This window comes from Lathamus discolor, chromosome 6, assembly GCF_037157495.1.
Source record: "Lathamus discolor isolate bLatDis1 chromosome 6, bLatDis1.hap1, whole genome shotgun sequence".
NCBI classification, from domain to species: Eukaryota; Metazoa; Chordata; class Aves; order Psittaciformes; family Psittacidae; genus Lathamus; species Lathamus discolor.
This window is the reverse complement of record NC_088889.1, coordinates 87,272,627-87,284,860: the sequence shown is the minus strand read 5'-3', so window position 1 is coordinate 87,284,860 and position 12,234 is coordinate 87,272,627. Positions and strand designations below refer to the sequence as shown.

General features: G+C 47.7%; 3 protein-coding genes across 9 annotated transcripts in view; 2 read left to right on the top strand and 1 right to left on the bottom strand.

Moving 5' to 3' along the window:
* Positions 1 to 343: 343 nt before the first annotated feature.
* On the bottom strand, positions 344 to 4,893 carry NUDT1 (nudix hydrolase 1). 3 transcript variants are annotated; one of them, XM_065684518.1, is made up of 4 exons: positions 4,807 to 4,893; positions 4,121 to 4,277; positions 1,128 to 1,273; positions 344 to 865 (listed from the first exon to the last, which is right to left on the bottom strand). In XM_065684518.1, the coding sequence occupies exons 2-4, from the start codon at positions 4,270 to 4,272 to the stop codon at positions 693 to 695; spliced, it is 471 nt and encodes a 156-aa protein (XP_065540590.1). In that variant the 5' UTR covers positions 4,273 to 4,277; positions 4,807 to 4,893; the 3' UTR covers positions 344 to 692. The 3 variants fall into 3 exon arrangements, with proteins under 3 accessions (XP_065540590.1, XP_065540591.1, XP_065540588.1); XM_065684519.1 differs by lacking the exon at positions 4,807 to 4,893 and adding an exon at positions 4,723 to 4,740; XM_065684516.1 differs by lacking the exon at positions 4,807 to 4,893 and having other exon boundaries at positions 4,121 to 4,409.
* MRM2 (mitochondrial rRNA methyltransferase 2) lies at positions 4,772 to 7,290 on the top strand. 2 transcript variants are annotated; one of them, XM_065684514.1, is made up of 3 exons: positions 4,772 to 4,985; positions 5,620 to 5,891; positions 6,552 to 7,290. In XM_065684514.1, exons 1-3 carry the CDS (start codon positions 4,780 to 4,782, stop codon positions 6,974 to 6,976), a joined length of 903 nt encoding a protein of 300 aa, XP_065540586.1. In that variant the 5' UTR covers positions 4,772 to 4,779; the 3' UTR covers positions 6,977 to 7,290. The 2 variants fall into 2 exon arrangements, with proteins under 2 accessions (XP_065540586.1, XP_065540587.1); XM_065684515.1 differs by having other exon boundaries at positions 4,857 to 4,932.
* A 569-nt stretch (positions 7,291 to 7,859) lies between these two features.
* Positions 7,860 to 12,234, top strand: part of MAD1L1 (mitotic arrest deficient 1 like 1) — a 378,161-nt gene continuing 373,786 nt past the window's right edge. Inside the window, exons 1-3 of one of the 4 annotated variants that reach the window (XM_065684510.1) lie at positions 7,860 to 7,880; positions 9,580 to 9,727; positions 11,019 to 11,159. In XM_065684510.1, the coding sequence (XP_065540582.1) occupies positions 9,584 to 9,727; positions 11,019 to 11,159 (285 nt within the window). In that variant the 5' untranslated portion in view covers positions 7,860 to 7,880; positions 9,580 to 9,583. The other 3 variants (XM_065684508.1, XM_065684507.1, XM_065684509.1) reach the window with 3 other exon arrangements.

Sequence of the window (12,234 nt, the reverse complement as noted above, 5' to 3'; positions counted from 1 at the left end):
CAGCCTTTGCTGCCCAGTGTGCTGAGTTGGGCTGAGCAGGTCACTTGCAGCCAACACACGACAAAGCTTGCAGCCATAGGTGATGGCACTTTGCAATGTGGATTTGCTCAAAGTTGATTGTGTTCAATGTATTTTACAAAGGGCTTTCACAGTGCTGGTCAAGCTTTGCCTTACTCCGGGAGTTAATGCTGAATAAGGAACTGGATGGAAACTGGCAGAGACAAGATAATCAATTCTGCTGCATCACTGTCCACTTAATGCTTCTGTGAAAGGAAGCCAACTCCTGAAAGGCCCTTAACCAGTCGAGAAGGCAGCCAGCATTTAACAACAGAGCAACACATGCTTTTACTAAAAAATAGCTTTAATCTTTAAAAAAACCCACATTTCCAGCCATGAGGGGAAAGCCTAAAACATCATTCACCTGTGCAGGAAAGAGTTAACACTATGTTTTTAATAGCTGTGATCACATAACTGAAGTGTATGTAACACAGCCAGGGACTTCACAGCATGGACAACCTCATTACTTTTATTTCTGCTCTAAGAAACCCCCTTACTTTCCTGGTTACTTCCCAGTGTCCTGATGCATCAGCCTCCTTTGCTAGAGAGCTGAGAAAGAAGACTTTTGGAAGCAGCACTCGTGGTGTTCTAGCCCAGCGTGGGCAGCAGCACGTGGGTTGACTGCTTCTGTTTTCTTAAACTTCCTCCACTTCTTTCAGGGTGTGCTCCAGGATCGTGTCTTGTCCCTGGAACTTAAAATAGCCCCGAAACAACTTCTTCTGAAGCACAAGGGGAAACCAGTAGATATCGTCTGCCCACATGCGACTGAATGGCACCTCGTCCAGCTGAAACCACTGGGGACGCATTTCTGGCGGGAGAAAAAAAAAAGCAACTTTGTGTGCAACTTTCTCCTGGGGGTGTTTTGCTCATAGACTCTTAGAATAATCAGGGTTGGAAAGGACCTTAAGGTCATCTAGTTCCAACCTCCCCTTTGAGTGTCTGTCAGTCAGTTTCACTCTACAGCTCAGCTGCTTCCCTTCGTAAAGGGATTTTGGCATGAGTAGTTCTGCATTTCCAAAGAGCAATAGTGTCTCAGAAGAGAATGCGCACCCTTCTTCCCCTCCACCTACCATCGCTTTCTGTTGGCTCTCCATGAAAATCATCTGCCCGGAAAATGTGGACCTCCATGAGTTCAGAGTTGCCCACAAACTCAAATGTGATCTGCCCCATCTTCTGCAAGGTGTTCACAGTCAGCCCACTCTCCTCCAGGAGCTCCCTGCACAAGAAATAGACTTCTTCACGTCAAAGCAAGCAGTGGGAGAACCAAAAAGCTGTTGTTAGCTTTACTTGCATGTTTAAAACTGTTCAAGTGAACTAAAGATGACCGCTGCACCTGCAAAATGGAGCAGGGCACAGCAACTACTGACTGACTGACACCACGGAACAGCCAGGTCAGACTGGTTCCTGTGCTTTTCCAAGCTCCTAAAGACTGGTAGGAAAACAGTCTATGTTGGAAAGGGAAGAGTCAGGAAAAATTATTGTTAGTATAATTTACATTCCTTACAACATGAGGATCTTTTCTGAGATGAGTGAGAAGTGGGCTAATGCTTGTATGACTGTAGCTGGATGTGGTTTAAGAACTCCAAGATATGCATTGTTGGCTTTGCCAACTTCAAGCTGAAGCTTTTAGAACTGTGGAGGAGCAGGTAAGGAATACTGAAGCATCTGTAGTGCAACAAACTCAGCTACTTCTGAGGTTAACTGCACCTTATTTAAGAACACTACACACTACTAACATCATTTGCACACAGAGTTAGGAATACCATTTCCCATTCAAATGCCACATAAAAACACAAAGCAGTTGGGTAAACTTTCCATTTCTGCCCCATTTCTGTACATTTAGCGTAAGGAGAAGCTACAAGGGAAGACTTAAAGAGCACTTTGAGGGACTTGCCAGACAGCTCTTTTCCATTCGTCCCCACGCACAGCTACTCGAAGCACATTCAGTTACTTGCTCTCTTTGTGCTATGTGCTTAGGGCTTATTTTATTTTAGCCTACCCCTAACAGAGTCAGCATAACTTGAAGTTAGTCATGGTTTTTCTAATGGACAAAAATAAGGAATGCTTGGAAACAATGCATCTTCAGTTAAGGTTAATAATTGATGTAGCTGAATATTTGGCAGCCACTTAATTTCAAAATGTAATGGAAATGCTCTTTAGGGCTCCAGCTTTCTTTGGCATCGATTTCATGGATCCCATCCTTCAAAATCGTGTTCCAACTAAACAGCTTAGCTAATTTTAGTTTCCTTAAGAAACTGTGTTTAAAACAGAGGCAGTTTTCCAGCAGCAAATCTAAAAGCCTCATCTGACAGGCTGTAATAATTGAACAACAAAGTACAACACTGCTATGGTTCTCCAAGCAATTTATCTGTTGGCTGTTTGGCTCCGTATATAGGAAGTAGAAACATTACAGGTAGCATACTGAAAATAATGAACTAAATATTCCCCTTACAAGATGTGCCAGTGAGGAGCCATGAGTGCCCAGGTGCTCATAGGAATGTGATGTACCCAATGGAAGATAGGAATCTTAACAGACAGAGGAAACTTGCTCATGTTTCAGCTTAATGTTTAACTATCAGTGCTGTGAGGACACTTCACACTTTACACCAGTGCAAAGCCAACAGAGACAGTGCAACACAGAACCACAGCCTAATACCGCAGCCAAGGTAAGTTTGCTTTGGACTGTGTGATGCTTCTTGGAGGACAGCTGCACTCTAAGGTAGCTGTAGTAGTGGTGTTCCTGCCAGGAAGGCAGGCTTTGTCTATCTGGCTCTGGGGACTGCTTCCTGCTCAGCTGGTATCAGTGCTGCCGCTGCAGTGAGCTCCTACCAGCTGCATGGAAAGGGATGAGAACTGGACTGTTCTGCACTCCACAGCAGCAGGCACTGGCTGTTCCTGTGGCACACTGCACTGGGATGGGTGACACCTTTCTCACTTGGTGTCTCATATAGACTAAAGCTCCAGTTTCTCACTCTAGGCAAACACACACCTAGGAAATCAAATGCTAAATTCAGTCATTTCACACCACAGTGGCAGTGCAAGCCTAGCAAATGAAGGCCTGAATTAAGTCACAAAACAAATCTCCCTCCTCTTAGAGGTGACAAATTACATGAAAAGCCACAATGTAAGCATGAGGTACATTAACACCTGCAGAGAGGGCCCCTGTATCCCTGGAAGAGCTCACCGCAGAACCCAGGCGGTTGTACTGGCACAGATGGTTCAGGGAAAAAGCTGTTGGGTAGCTGTTGAGCTACACCAACACTCATCTTGCTGCAGCTGCAAGGGCAAATTGGGGCATTTATCAGAAACAGAGGAAGTGGCAAAGTGTGGGTTTGTATCAGCAGTGTTTGTGTAAAGAATGAGGTACCTAAATTTTAGAGGAGTTTAGCAATTCAGCTGCCATCTGCTATTTCATTTTACTGACTAAACAGAAGAACTCTGAGGAATGAGTACTAAAAGCTTCAGAAATGCTATTGTACCTCTGTGCTGATGGAGTTCAATTCCCCAACTCAGCATTAAGGCTTCAAATGGCGCCATGAAGTCAAATCATAAATTTCACCAGCGCCTTTCATAAGGGACCCCTAAAAAATCTCTGTTTTGCTACTACGTTTTCACTACTGGAAGGCAGCATCTGTTCAACAGCTTCAACATTAAACACTAAGCAGTTTGCTGGCATAAGCTGTAATTCTGCTATGCAGCCACAATTAAAACTTTGCACCTTTCTGAACAGAGCAAGAACTTCTGCCCACTGCTAGCAAAGGCTCAGTTTGGATCAGTCTTTGGGAGGAGGACACTCACTTCCAGTTACTCACAGACTGGACAACAGTTAAAGATTTGCAGATGACAGCAATGGGGAGCCATCCCCTTTCCCTGTTCATGCGGCCGATCCCTCTTAGCCTGTGGAGCAGGCCGTTTTCTCTGTTCAGAGATGGCTCAGGACAGCACTGGTGGGTAACACTGGTTCCAAGGGCGTTACTGATCAGCAGAGCTGCAGTAACCCCACCACAAATGATCCAACACCTCCTGTGCCCTGAACCCACCTCTCCCCACGGCGCCTGCTCACCTCCGAGCGGCCTCTTCGATGCTCTCTCCTGGCTGCACCTTCCCACCGAAGCCATTCCACAGCCCGGCTCCGAACCCGCGCTTCTTCAGGCCCAGGAGGACGCGCTGCGGCTGCACCACCAGGACCAGGGTGAAGAGCTTGGTGGTGTACATGGCTCCTGGGCAGGAGATGCGGGCACGCTGCGCCAAGGGCTCCCGGCACCCCTCGGAGGGGAGGGCAAGCCGCTCCTCCAGCACAGCGGGTGCAGGTCGCCCCTCTGCAGCCATCCCCAAAAGCCTGGTCCCTGCCATCCCCAGCCCAAACCCTCAGTCCCCAGCGCCCGCTTCCATAGCGTTGCCCACCCACCCGCTGCTCTCCCAGCGCCCTCTCCCTAAATCACATAGAATCAGCTAGGTTGGAAAAGACCTTTAACATGGTGAAGCCCAACTGAACCGCCAAGGCCACCATGCCACTAAGGGCAAACTGATGTCCCCTCAAGATCTTCACTCACAGCCACCCCTCACTTACCCCCCAGCAGCGGCCCACACTATACAGCTGCCGCCGCCACCCCTCATGGCCACCCCTCCGCACCCCTCATGCTCTTCCCTTATGGCTGCCCCTACTTTCTCGCCGCGATCCGCCCTCACGGCCGCCCCCCTGCCCCCTCAGCACCGGTCCCCATGCCCCCGGCCCTGTCCCCTCAGCACCTCGGCCCCTTCCAGCGCCGCCGCCGCTGCAGCCCCGCCCGCGGCAGCCGTGAGGGGAGGCGGGGCGGGCTGAGGGGCCGCCATGGCGGCGCGGCGTGCTGCTGCTGCTGCCGCCGCCGGGGGAAGGTGCGTGGCGGGGCCGCTGAGGCAGCCATCGGAGCCGGGCCCGCCCGGGAGGGGTTGGTGTTACCCCCGGCGCCTTAAGCGTTCCTCAGAAACGGGCACCGTGCGTTCTGGGTTTGTCACTGCTGGGAGTACCGGCGAGGGGGGTAGTGACCGGGACAGCTGTGGTGGCAGCGGGTGTTGGTGTGCTCTGCCCAGGGACATGGCGGAGCTGGGGCATCTCCCCTTCCTCCGAGGGGCTGCGGCACCCCCAGCCGCCCCTCTGAGGCAGCCGGTGCGTGTGCTGGGGTCGGGCTGCCATGTCGCGGCCCTGTGGGCCTTGAACACAAACAGCACAGCAGAAGGGAAGAGCTGTCTATGAGGGGGCCCCTCCGTCCCACCGCGGGGTAACCTGTGAGGCATCCACCCCAAACACAGCCCTTTGGTTGGGGCTGGACCAGGTAACGAAAGGCATTGTGAATCTCAGATTTGGAGGCTTTTTTTGTGAGCCCGGGAGGAGGTGTTGCAGCTAGAATTAGTTACGTAGAGACCTTTGAAATACATAGTGATGCGGCGTGGAGCAACCTGGTCCAGTGGCAGGTACCCTGCCCATGGCAGGGGGTTGGAACTGCATGAGCTTTAAGGTCCAACCCTATCCCTTCTGTGATTCTATGATCGTGTACTGATTAACTTGCCCTCCTTACCGGGCAGCTGTTGGCATTTGGTGAGCAGATGTCTCCACACCACGGTGAGGTTTCTGAAGAAAACTGGCACTGAGCACTGGTGGCTGGAGCGGCACGTGAAGGATCCCTTTGTCAAGGCGGCGAAGCAGCAGCATTACCGTTGCCGCAGTGCCTTCAAGTTACTGGAAATGGATGACAAGCTTCATATTCTTCGTCCAGGACTTTCCGTTCTTGACTGTGGAGCGGCGCCTGGTGCTTGGAGTCAGGTTGCTGTAGAGAGAGTCAATGCCTTAGGTACCGGTAAGTGCATGGTGTTGGCAGGCAAGACGGGGATGCTGCTCATCTTGAGGTGTGTTAGAAAACTCAGTTGTGATGGTGGTGGTGTAGGGAGTGGCTTATGGATACTGGTGAATGCCAGGAGTCACTGACAGGTGTGAAGATGTGTGGCAGTGAGGAACAGAAACTCTTTCTTATGCTCTGGAGACATCATATTTGTGAAATTAAACCTTAACGTGGTGCTAATGTTCTGATTAAATGTTATGGGGAAGATCCCTTCATCCCGTTCTGCCATGGATGTGGCCTCAGGAGGTAGCTTGGCTTTCTTGAATTTTTATTTCCTTTCTTGCAAAATGATAGTACCCCGTTTTAAGCTATTAATATTTACAAGATAAGGTGTTACCATCTGTACTAGCATCCAGCATTTCTGGACTGTCAGCCTTGAAAGAGCAGAACAAAACCAAGAAAAATACCCCTTGCTTATCCAAAGTAGCAGAGTTTTCACATCTGGAATGGATTAGCTTACCGCAAACCATCCATCCAGACACATGCAGCAAATTGTCTAAGGATAAGAAGACCAGATGTGGCAGGTGATTTTTGTTTAATGACTAGCACAGAGCTCGTACCTATGGAGGTTGTTTGCAACCATTATGAGTGTTCAGTGTGCCATTTATTTTTAACTAGATCCTGCTGTCCCCGCTGGCTTCGTCCTTGGTGTTGACCTCCTTCGGATTGCGCCTCTGGAAGGAGCAGTCTTCCTGTCAAAGGCTGACATTGCAGACCCAAACACGCTGAGGACGATTCAGAGTCTGCTTCCTGCAGAGAAAGTGGATGTTATCTTGAGCGACATGGCACCTAATGCAACAGGCATCAAAGAACTGGATCATCAGAAGCTGATCAATCTATGTTTAGGCCTTTTGAAGGTATCCCAAAGTATTTTAAAGCCAAAAGGAACGCTGCTCTGTAAATTCTGGGATGGGTATGAGTCCCGTCTGCTGCAGAACAGACTGAAGGAACAGTTCCAAGATGTGAGAACTATAAAGCCTCATGCCAGCCGGAAGGACTCTGCTGAATCTTACTATTTGGCGAGACTGTACAAAGGGAAATGAAGGCTAAAAACTGCAGATTATTAAACAGGTGATCTGACACTCACTGGAAACCCAAGTCTGCTGTGTGTTTAATGGAAAATCCCACCATTCAGACCCTGGGGAAATCTGCCACAATTGTTACGAAGTACATTACATACAAAAATAACCAGGGTGGTGCCCTGCTGCCTGTATCTGCTAATTATCCCAGCAGAGGCATCCAATCTAACTTCTCACCTGCAGAGAAAACAGTTGGGAATGGAGAGGAGCAATCTGAATGGTGACCTCTGGGGCTTGGAGTAATGGAAATGGAAATAAAACAGTGATTTTACAAGGTTTTAATGCGTGCTTGAAAATCATTGCACTGTTAGTGTTGTCCCGTGTGAGGTTAACCATGAAAGGTGGCTGTCGGAATGAGAGGGAGCAGCAAGGGCATTATGAGCCAATTTGGTGCCTCTTCGTCTTTCTTTAAAGCTGGTGCAATTTATCAGTGTGTGTAAAAAGAGATAACGTTTTTGTGCCTGTCAGGGTCTGTATTGTCACCCAGGAGGTAGTTTCCTTTCTGTTTGCAGTAGTATTTTATATTTGACCAGTGCTGTCTCTTAGGCGAAATGATGAGGTATTCCTTGGATCCCAGACAGGGAGGGTTACTGATTGAGCTGCTAGAATTCCTTTCGCACAAAGAAATTTAGCTACTGCTAAGATAAGATCTGTTTATTGGAAGGTGACAACTTTCACATTAAACAGCGCTTTTATCCGGCTGGCTGTGGCATGAGTTGCAAGAGGGGCTTGTGACAGCGTCCAGTTGAAGGCTTCCGGATCTTTCTCAGTGTAGACAGCTCATTTGGGATTGCTCACAGGGTTATCGAATTCCACCTGCTTTGAAACCTCCCGATTCCCTAAACTAAGCAGCGGGGTGTTGCTTTGGGTAAGTTTGGTAAGGACAGCGCCAGAGCAGCCCATTCCCCCCACCAAGGAATGGCGCTACCGCGGGTCATTACGGTAGAACGCGGAGGCCGCGGCGACATGCGCGCCTAGTCCCGTCCTTACGGCGGCCCGCGCCGCTGTTCTCGCGAGAGCTGGGCGCGAGTTCTCGTGCGATTTCGGCGCCGGGGCGAGGAGGGAGATCCAAGCGGGGCGCGCGCGGCGGTGAGTGAGGGAGCGCCTGAGGGCGGGCGGGAGGCCGTTGGCCCCGCTCGGGCCGCACCGGCACCGCCCGGCTCGCCGCTGCCTTCCTGCCCCGCTCCCGAGCTCGGCTGTCGCTCCCGGCCGACTCCGGTGTCGTAGGAGCGGGGAGGGGAGGCTGTGCCCTGTCCCTGTTCCTCCTACCCCTGGGCGGCCGGGGCTGGGCAAGGCTGTGGGCACTGCCGAGGCCCCGCTCCCCCTGTGCGCCCTCGGGGGATCCGTGAGGGACCCCCCCCCACCCCGCGGTGCCCGGGGCACCTTTGCCAGCGGGTTTTCTGCAGTGGGGCCACGCTTGTCCTTTTAATTTTTAGCGTTGTTCGTGATTTCAAATCAGGCTTTCTGTGCAGAGTTACCTGTTGGCGGTGAATTGATTTACATGAGGTACTGAGGTACTTACTATGAATAAACGTTTTCATTTGGGTTTTGGCTGATCCGTTGCCTATATTAGTATTATATCTCCTCTTCGCAGTGATGTAAATCCAAAGAGTAACAGCTGTGTTGCCCCGAAAGTTAGACCCGAGTCTGTGTCTTTGGTACAGGGCTGTGTGGATGCGGTTGCCTTTCATGGTCCTGAGCCTTCTGTGGTCCTGAGGCTTTGTGAGGCTCACTAGACTTCTTGAAGTCCCCTGGGGAACCTTGCAGGCTTTTCTGGGATCCAGGCTTGTTTTGGCTTTGGCCTTTTAGTTAATATTCTAGATTTGAAGGAAGAATTGTGAGGGCTTTTATGTGAATGAGGAGACAGAGTTTTCCTTACAGAAGTGACCTTGGGAAGTTTTGTTGCTGGAAGTTCAGTTGCAAAGTGCTTTTTGGAAGCCAGAGGCAAGTTGTGTAGAAGGTGGGATTTGCTGCTACTATGGAATTCTTCCCCCATCAGCCTCAGATGTTTGGATGAAGAGTAGTAAGCTCTGTTTACTAGAGTTACCTGCTGCAGATCTTCATGTCCTACAATGTTAACTTGTATCCAAGACTGTTACCTTGATTGCATTGGAAAGGAAAATTCAGTTTTGTATGATTTATGATAGCTTTTATTTACACATGGGCTGAGATTTGGGGGAGAATCGTAGAATAGCTAGGGTTGTAAAGGACCTTAATATCATCCAGTTCCAACCCCCTGCCATGGGCAGGGACACCTCCCACTAAACCATGCCACCCAAGGCTCTGTCCAAAATAAAGCATTTCAGGTAGAAAGCTCAAGGAAAAACAGGCTGTTTTGCATGGTTTTCTCGTTTAGGAGGCCTACAACTTCAGCCTTGCTTGGATAGTGGTTTCTGATTCACGTTGATCTCAGCATTGACCAGCAGATTGAGTTTTGTACCTTGTGAATTGGAAGACCTTCCATTTAGCGTTACATTTAGGCAACAACGTGTATCTTTTTAACAAAGCAGCCAGTATTTTTCAGATTGCTCTGGATGTTTTGCTGATGACTTTCTGTGTACTTCCAGAGCCATGGATGACTTCGAAAATAACACCACCGTCTTCTCCGCGCTGAGATCCCTCAACAACTTCATTTCACTGGAGGGGGTGTCTGGGCTGGCGACGCCAGGCTCGTCTCAGAGCGCCATGCAGATTCAGTACCAGCAGAGGGTGCAGGTGAGGTGTCCTCATCCCGGTGATGCTCCCAGGATCTCTTAAACGTGGTTGTATGCTCCTTTTGATTTCAGGAACTGGGATTGATTTAATGAAGACCTCACCATTCTTTCTACAATTGATACTCATGCAAGCTCAATGAAAGCTTGTTTTTGTCAACATTCGGGAATCTTTAAATTGTTTTAAAGTGTCATACATTTATTTCTGTTTTGTACAAATTTCAGGAGGGTCTTTTGAATATTTTCCCTGCTGCTTATAGGTGCATCCAGCTCAGGGAATTAAATTATGGGTTGTTTTCATGTTGCTGAACAAAGGAACTTTTATCAATTAATATTTTCTAGCAAGTCAATTTGCTACTTTTTTGTACAATCTTCCTTAAAGGTCCTTTGTCTGGACACATGTGGAAGACTTGCCTTGTGTGTGGCTTTGATCTGCTGACCAGTTTTGCTTCCTTGGCTACTGCTGTTTGTTTCCACATGTTTGTTTTGAGCTTTTTCCTGTAAGCTGCCTCATGCTCATGAAGCATGAAGTTAACATTTTTGGATCCTAAGGACTGTTTGTTATTTATTGAAGTTTCAGTGTTGTGTATCTTAATATAATTTCTATTGGAGTCTCTAAGTATAAAATAAACTTGCTTTCTTTTTAATTTAAATCTGCTTTGCATTTAAAATGAAAAAAACTGTACATTTTCTGTTTCTGGTACATCTCGGATTGCAAAAGATGCAACGATGCATTGCAAAGATGGTTAGAGGAGACTCTTCCTGGTTTATAGAGTCTTCCTTAGTCTTGAATGTACAGGGCTTAGACATGAGGTGTTCTATTAATATTGCCTGTGTTCTAGAGTAATTGGAATGAAAAAATGAAGTGTAATGTGGCAGTTAGAAAACCATGTTATTTTGCCAGCAGTTAAACTTCCTGGGGAACATGATCTCTGTTTGTCGAGTAGCTGCTGTTACTTTTATGAGGCTTGGGAAGTTCATCATTAACATTTTTTTTCTAGATAGGTACATTTTGTCAGAGTACCTTTAGAGATTGAATGAGAATTTCTGAATGAAGAACTTGACTTTTGCTTCTTTCCAGCTAACATTGATTTGATGTGGGTTTCTGAGTGTGGTGTTGAACTCTTGGTTTCCTCATCTGCAGTTGGTGTGAGAGTACCATAAATATGGTGATAGATTCCTTATAACTTGTGAAGTGGCATTGAAGCGTGAGCTGAACAGCACAAGGTGGGAGCTATCAATGTTATATGCTGTTAATGGTGTGTAATGTCCCTTTTCACACATGGTCTGGTGAGATGGAAGAGCAAGCTGGGCAGATCCACTCCAAATCTCAGCTCCTGCAGGTGGAACGAGAGAAGATGCAGATGGAGCTTAGCCACAAACGAGCTCGCATTGAGCTGGAGAAAGCAGCTAATACCAATGCCAGGAACTATGAGGTAGGTACATCAATTGCAGATGGTTTGATGTAATAGACCTAAGTCAGAACATACGTAGTACATCTACGTTGGTGTTTTAGTTTGGATTAGGTGTATACTCTTGACTTCTCATATGCTGTGCTTTGGTTTGCAGTGGAATGTCTCAGAATGTGTATAGTCAGCTTTTTTGGGGATGAAACTAAACTGAAAGATGGAGGCCAGGAGCAAGCCTAGTGTTCTCCACCTTCTGACAGACACTGTCTTCAGAACAAGATCCTGGAACACATTTATTGTGTTTGCATTCACTCCAGATGTTGTGGTGGTGTGGGTATCAAGTTCCCAGCACAAACTTTTGCTCTGCAGATCCCCTCACAGTGCACTGCACTAACTTGCTGATGTACATGAGAATGTGAACGTCAGAGCCGGGTTTGGTTTATAAACCAATGATCTGATCACAAGCTTCCATTAGTTTAGCACTGTAGTCATCATGGGTAGCAGTAACAAAAGGATTTAGTATTTGTTTCTTCCAGAAGTATTTAAGTGTTTTTCTCCCAGATGAATTTAAACTTCTGCTGGCACAATTGCCAGCATGTACTTTGTGTGACTGTAATTAATTGGAGTGGCAGCAGTGCCAACTGTGCACTGTCACACAAGAGAGCTTGCACTGATAAAACAGTGAGCCTCACTTGGGGACGAAGAGGTTTTATTGCTTTCTGGTCTGATGCCCACATATATTTGCTTAGCTATGTTACTGGAATAAGTAGTAGATGTGTGGGTTTTGTAGCATAACAAAGGTCTGATATGAGACTGATTATTAAAAAATCTTTAAAAAAATCGTAAGCATGTTTTTTTTTGTATTTCACAAGGGTGCTGGGTGACACATTTGGTGTGTGGTTGTGAAATAGCGAGTAAGTGTTCCTCTGAAGTCAGGTGTGGGATTAAGCCAAGTTCAAACAGGAATGTAGTTGAGTCAGTCACAGAAACCCTTGAAATATTGGTACAGAAAAAGGGAGCAGCACTAATCCAGCACTGTGGTAATTACCCTGCTCAGATTCTGTGTTTTTCCAAGTCTTGTGGTTAAAGGTTTTGGGAACCT

What these genes read in the sequence shown, in the direction of transcription:
- NUDT1 (XM_065684516.1), bottom strand. Translation starts at nt 4,386, where the DNA reads ATGGCTGCAGAGGGGCGACCTGCACCCGCTGTGCTGGAGGAGCGGCTT. An exon ending in ATCGAAGAGGCCGCTCGGAG is followed by an intron (nt 1,274 to 4,120) that starts GTGAGCAGGCGC and finishes TTTCTTGTGCAG; the next exon opens with GGAGCTCCTGGAGGAGAGTG. An exon ending in AGAGCCAACAGAAAGCGATG is followed by an intron (nt 866 to 1,127) that starts GTAGGTGGAGGG and finishes TTCTCCCGCCAG; the next exon opens with AAATGCGTCCCCAGTGGTTT.
- MRM2 (XM_065684514.1), top strand. Translation starts at nt 4,780, where the DNA reads ATGCCCCCGGCCCTGTCCCCTCAGCACCTCGGCCCCTTCCAGCGCCGC. An exon ending in GCCGGGCCCGCCCGGGAGGG is followed by an intron (nt 4,986 to 5,619) that starts GTTGGTGTTACC and finishes CTTACCGGGCAG; the next exon opens with CTGTTGGCATTTGGTGAGCA. An exon ending in AGTCAATGCCTTAGGTACCG is followed by an intron (nt 5,892 to 6,551) that starts GTAAGTGCATGG and finishes ATTTTTAACTAG; the next exon opens with ATCCTGCTGTCCCCGCTGGC.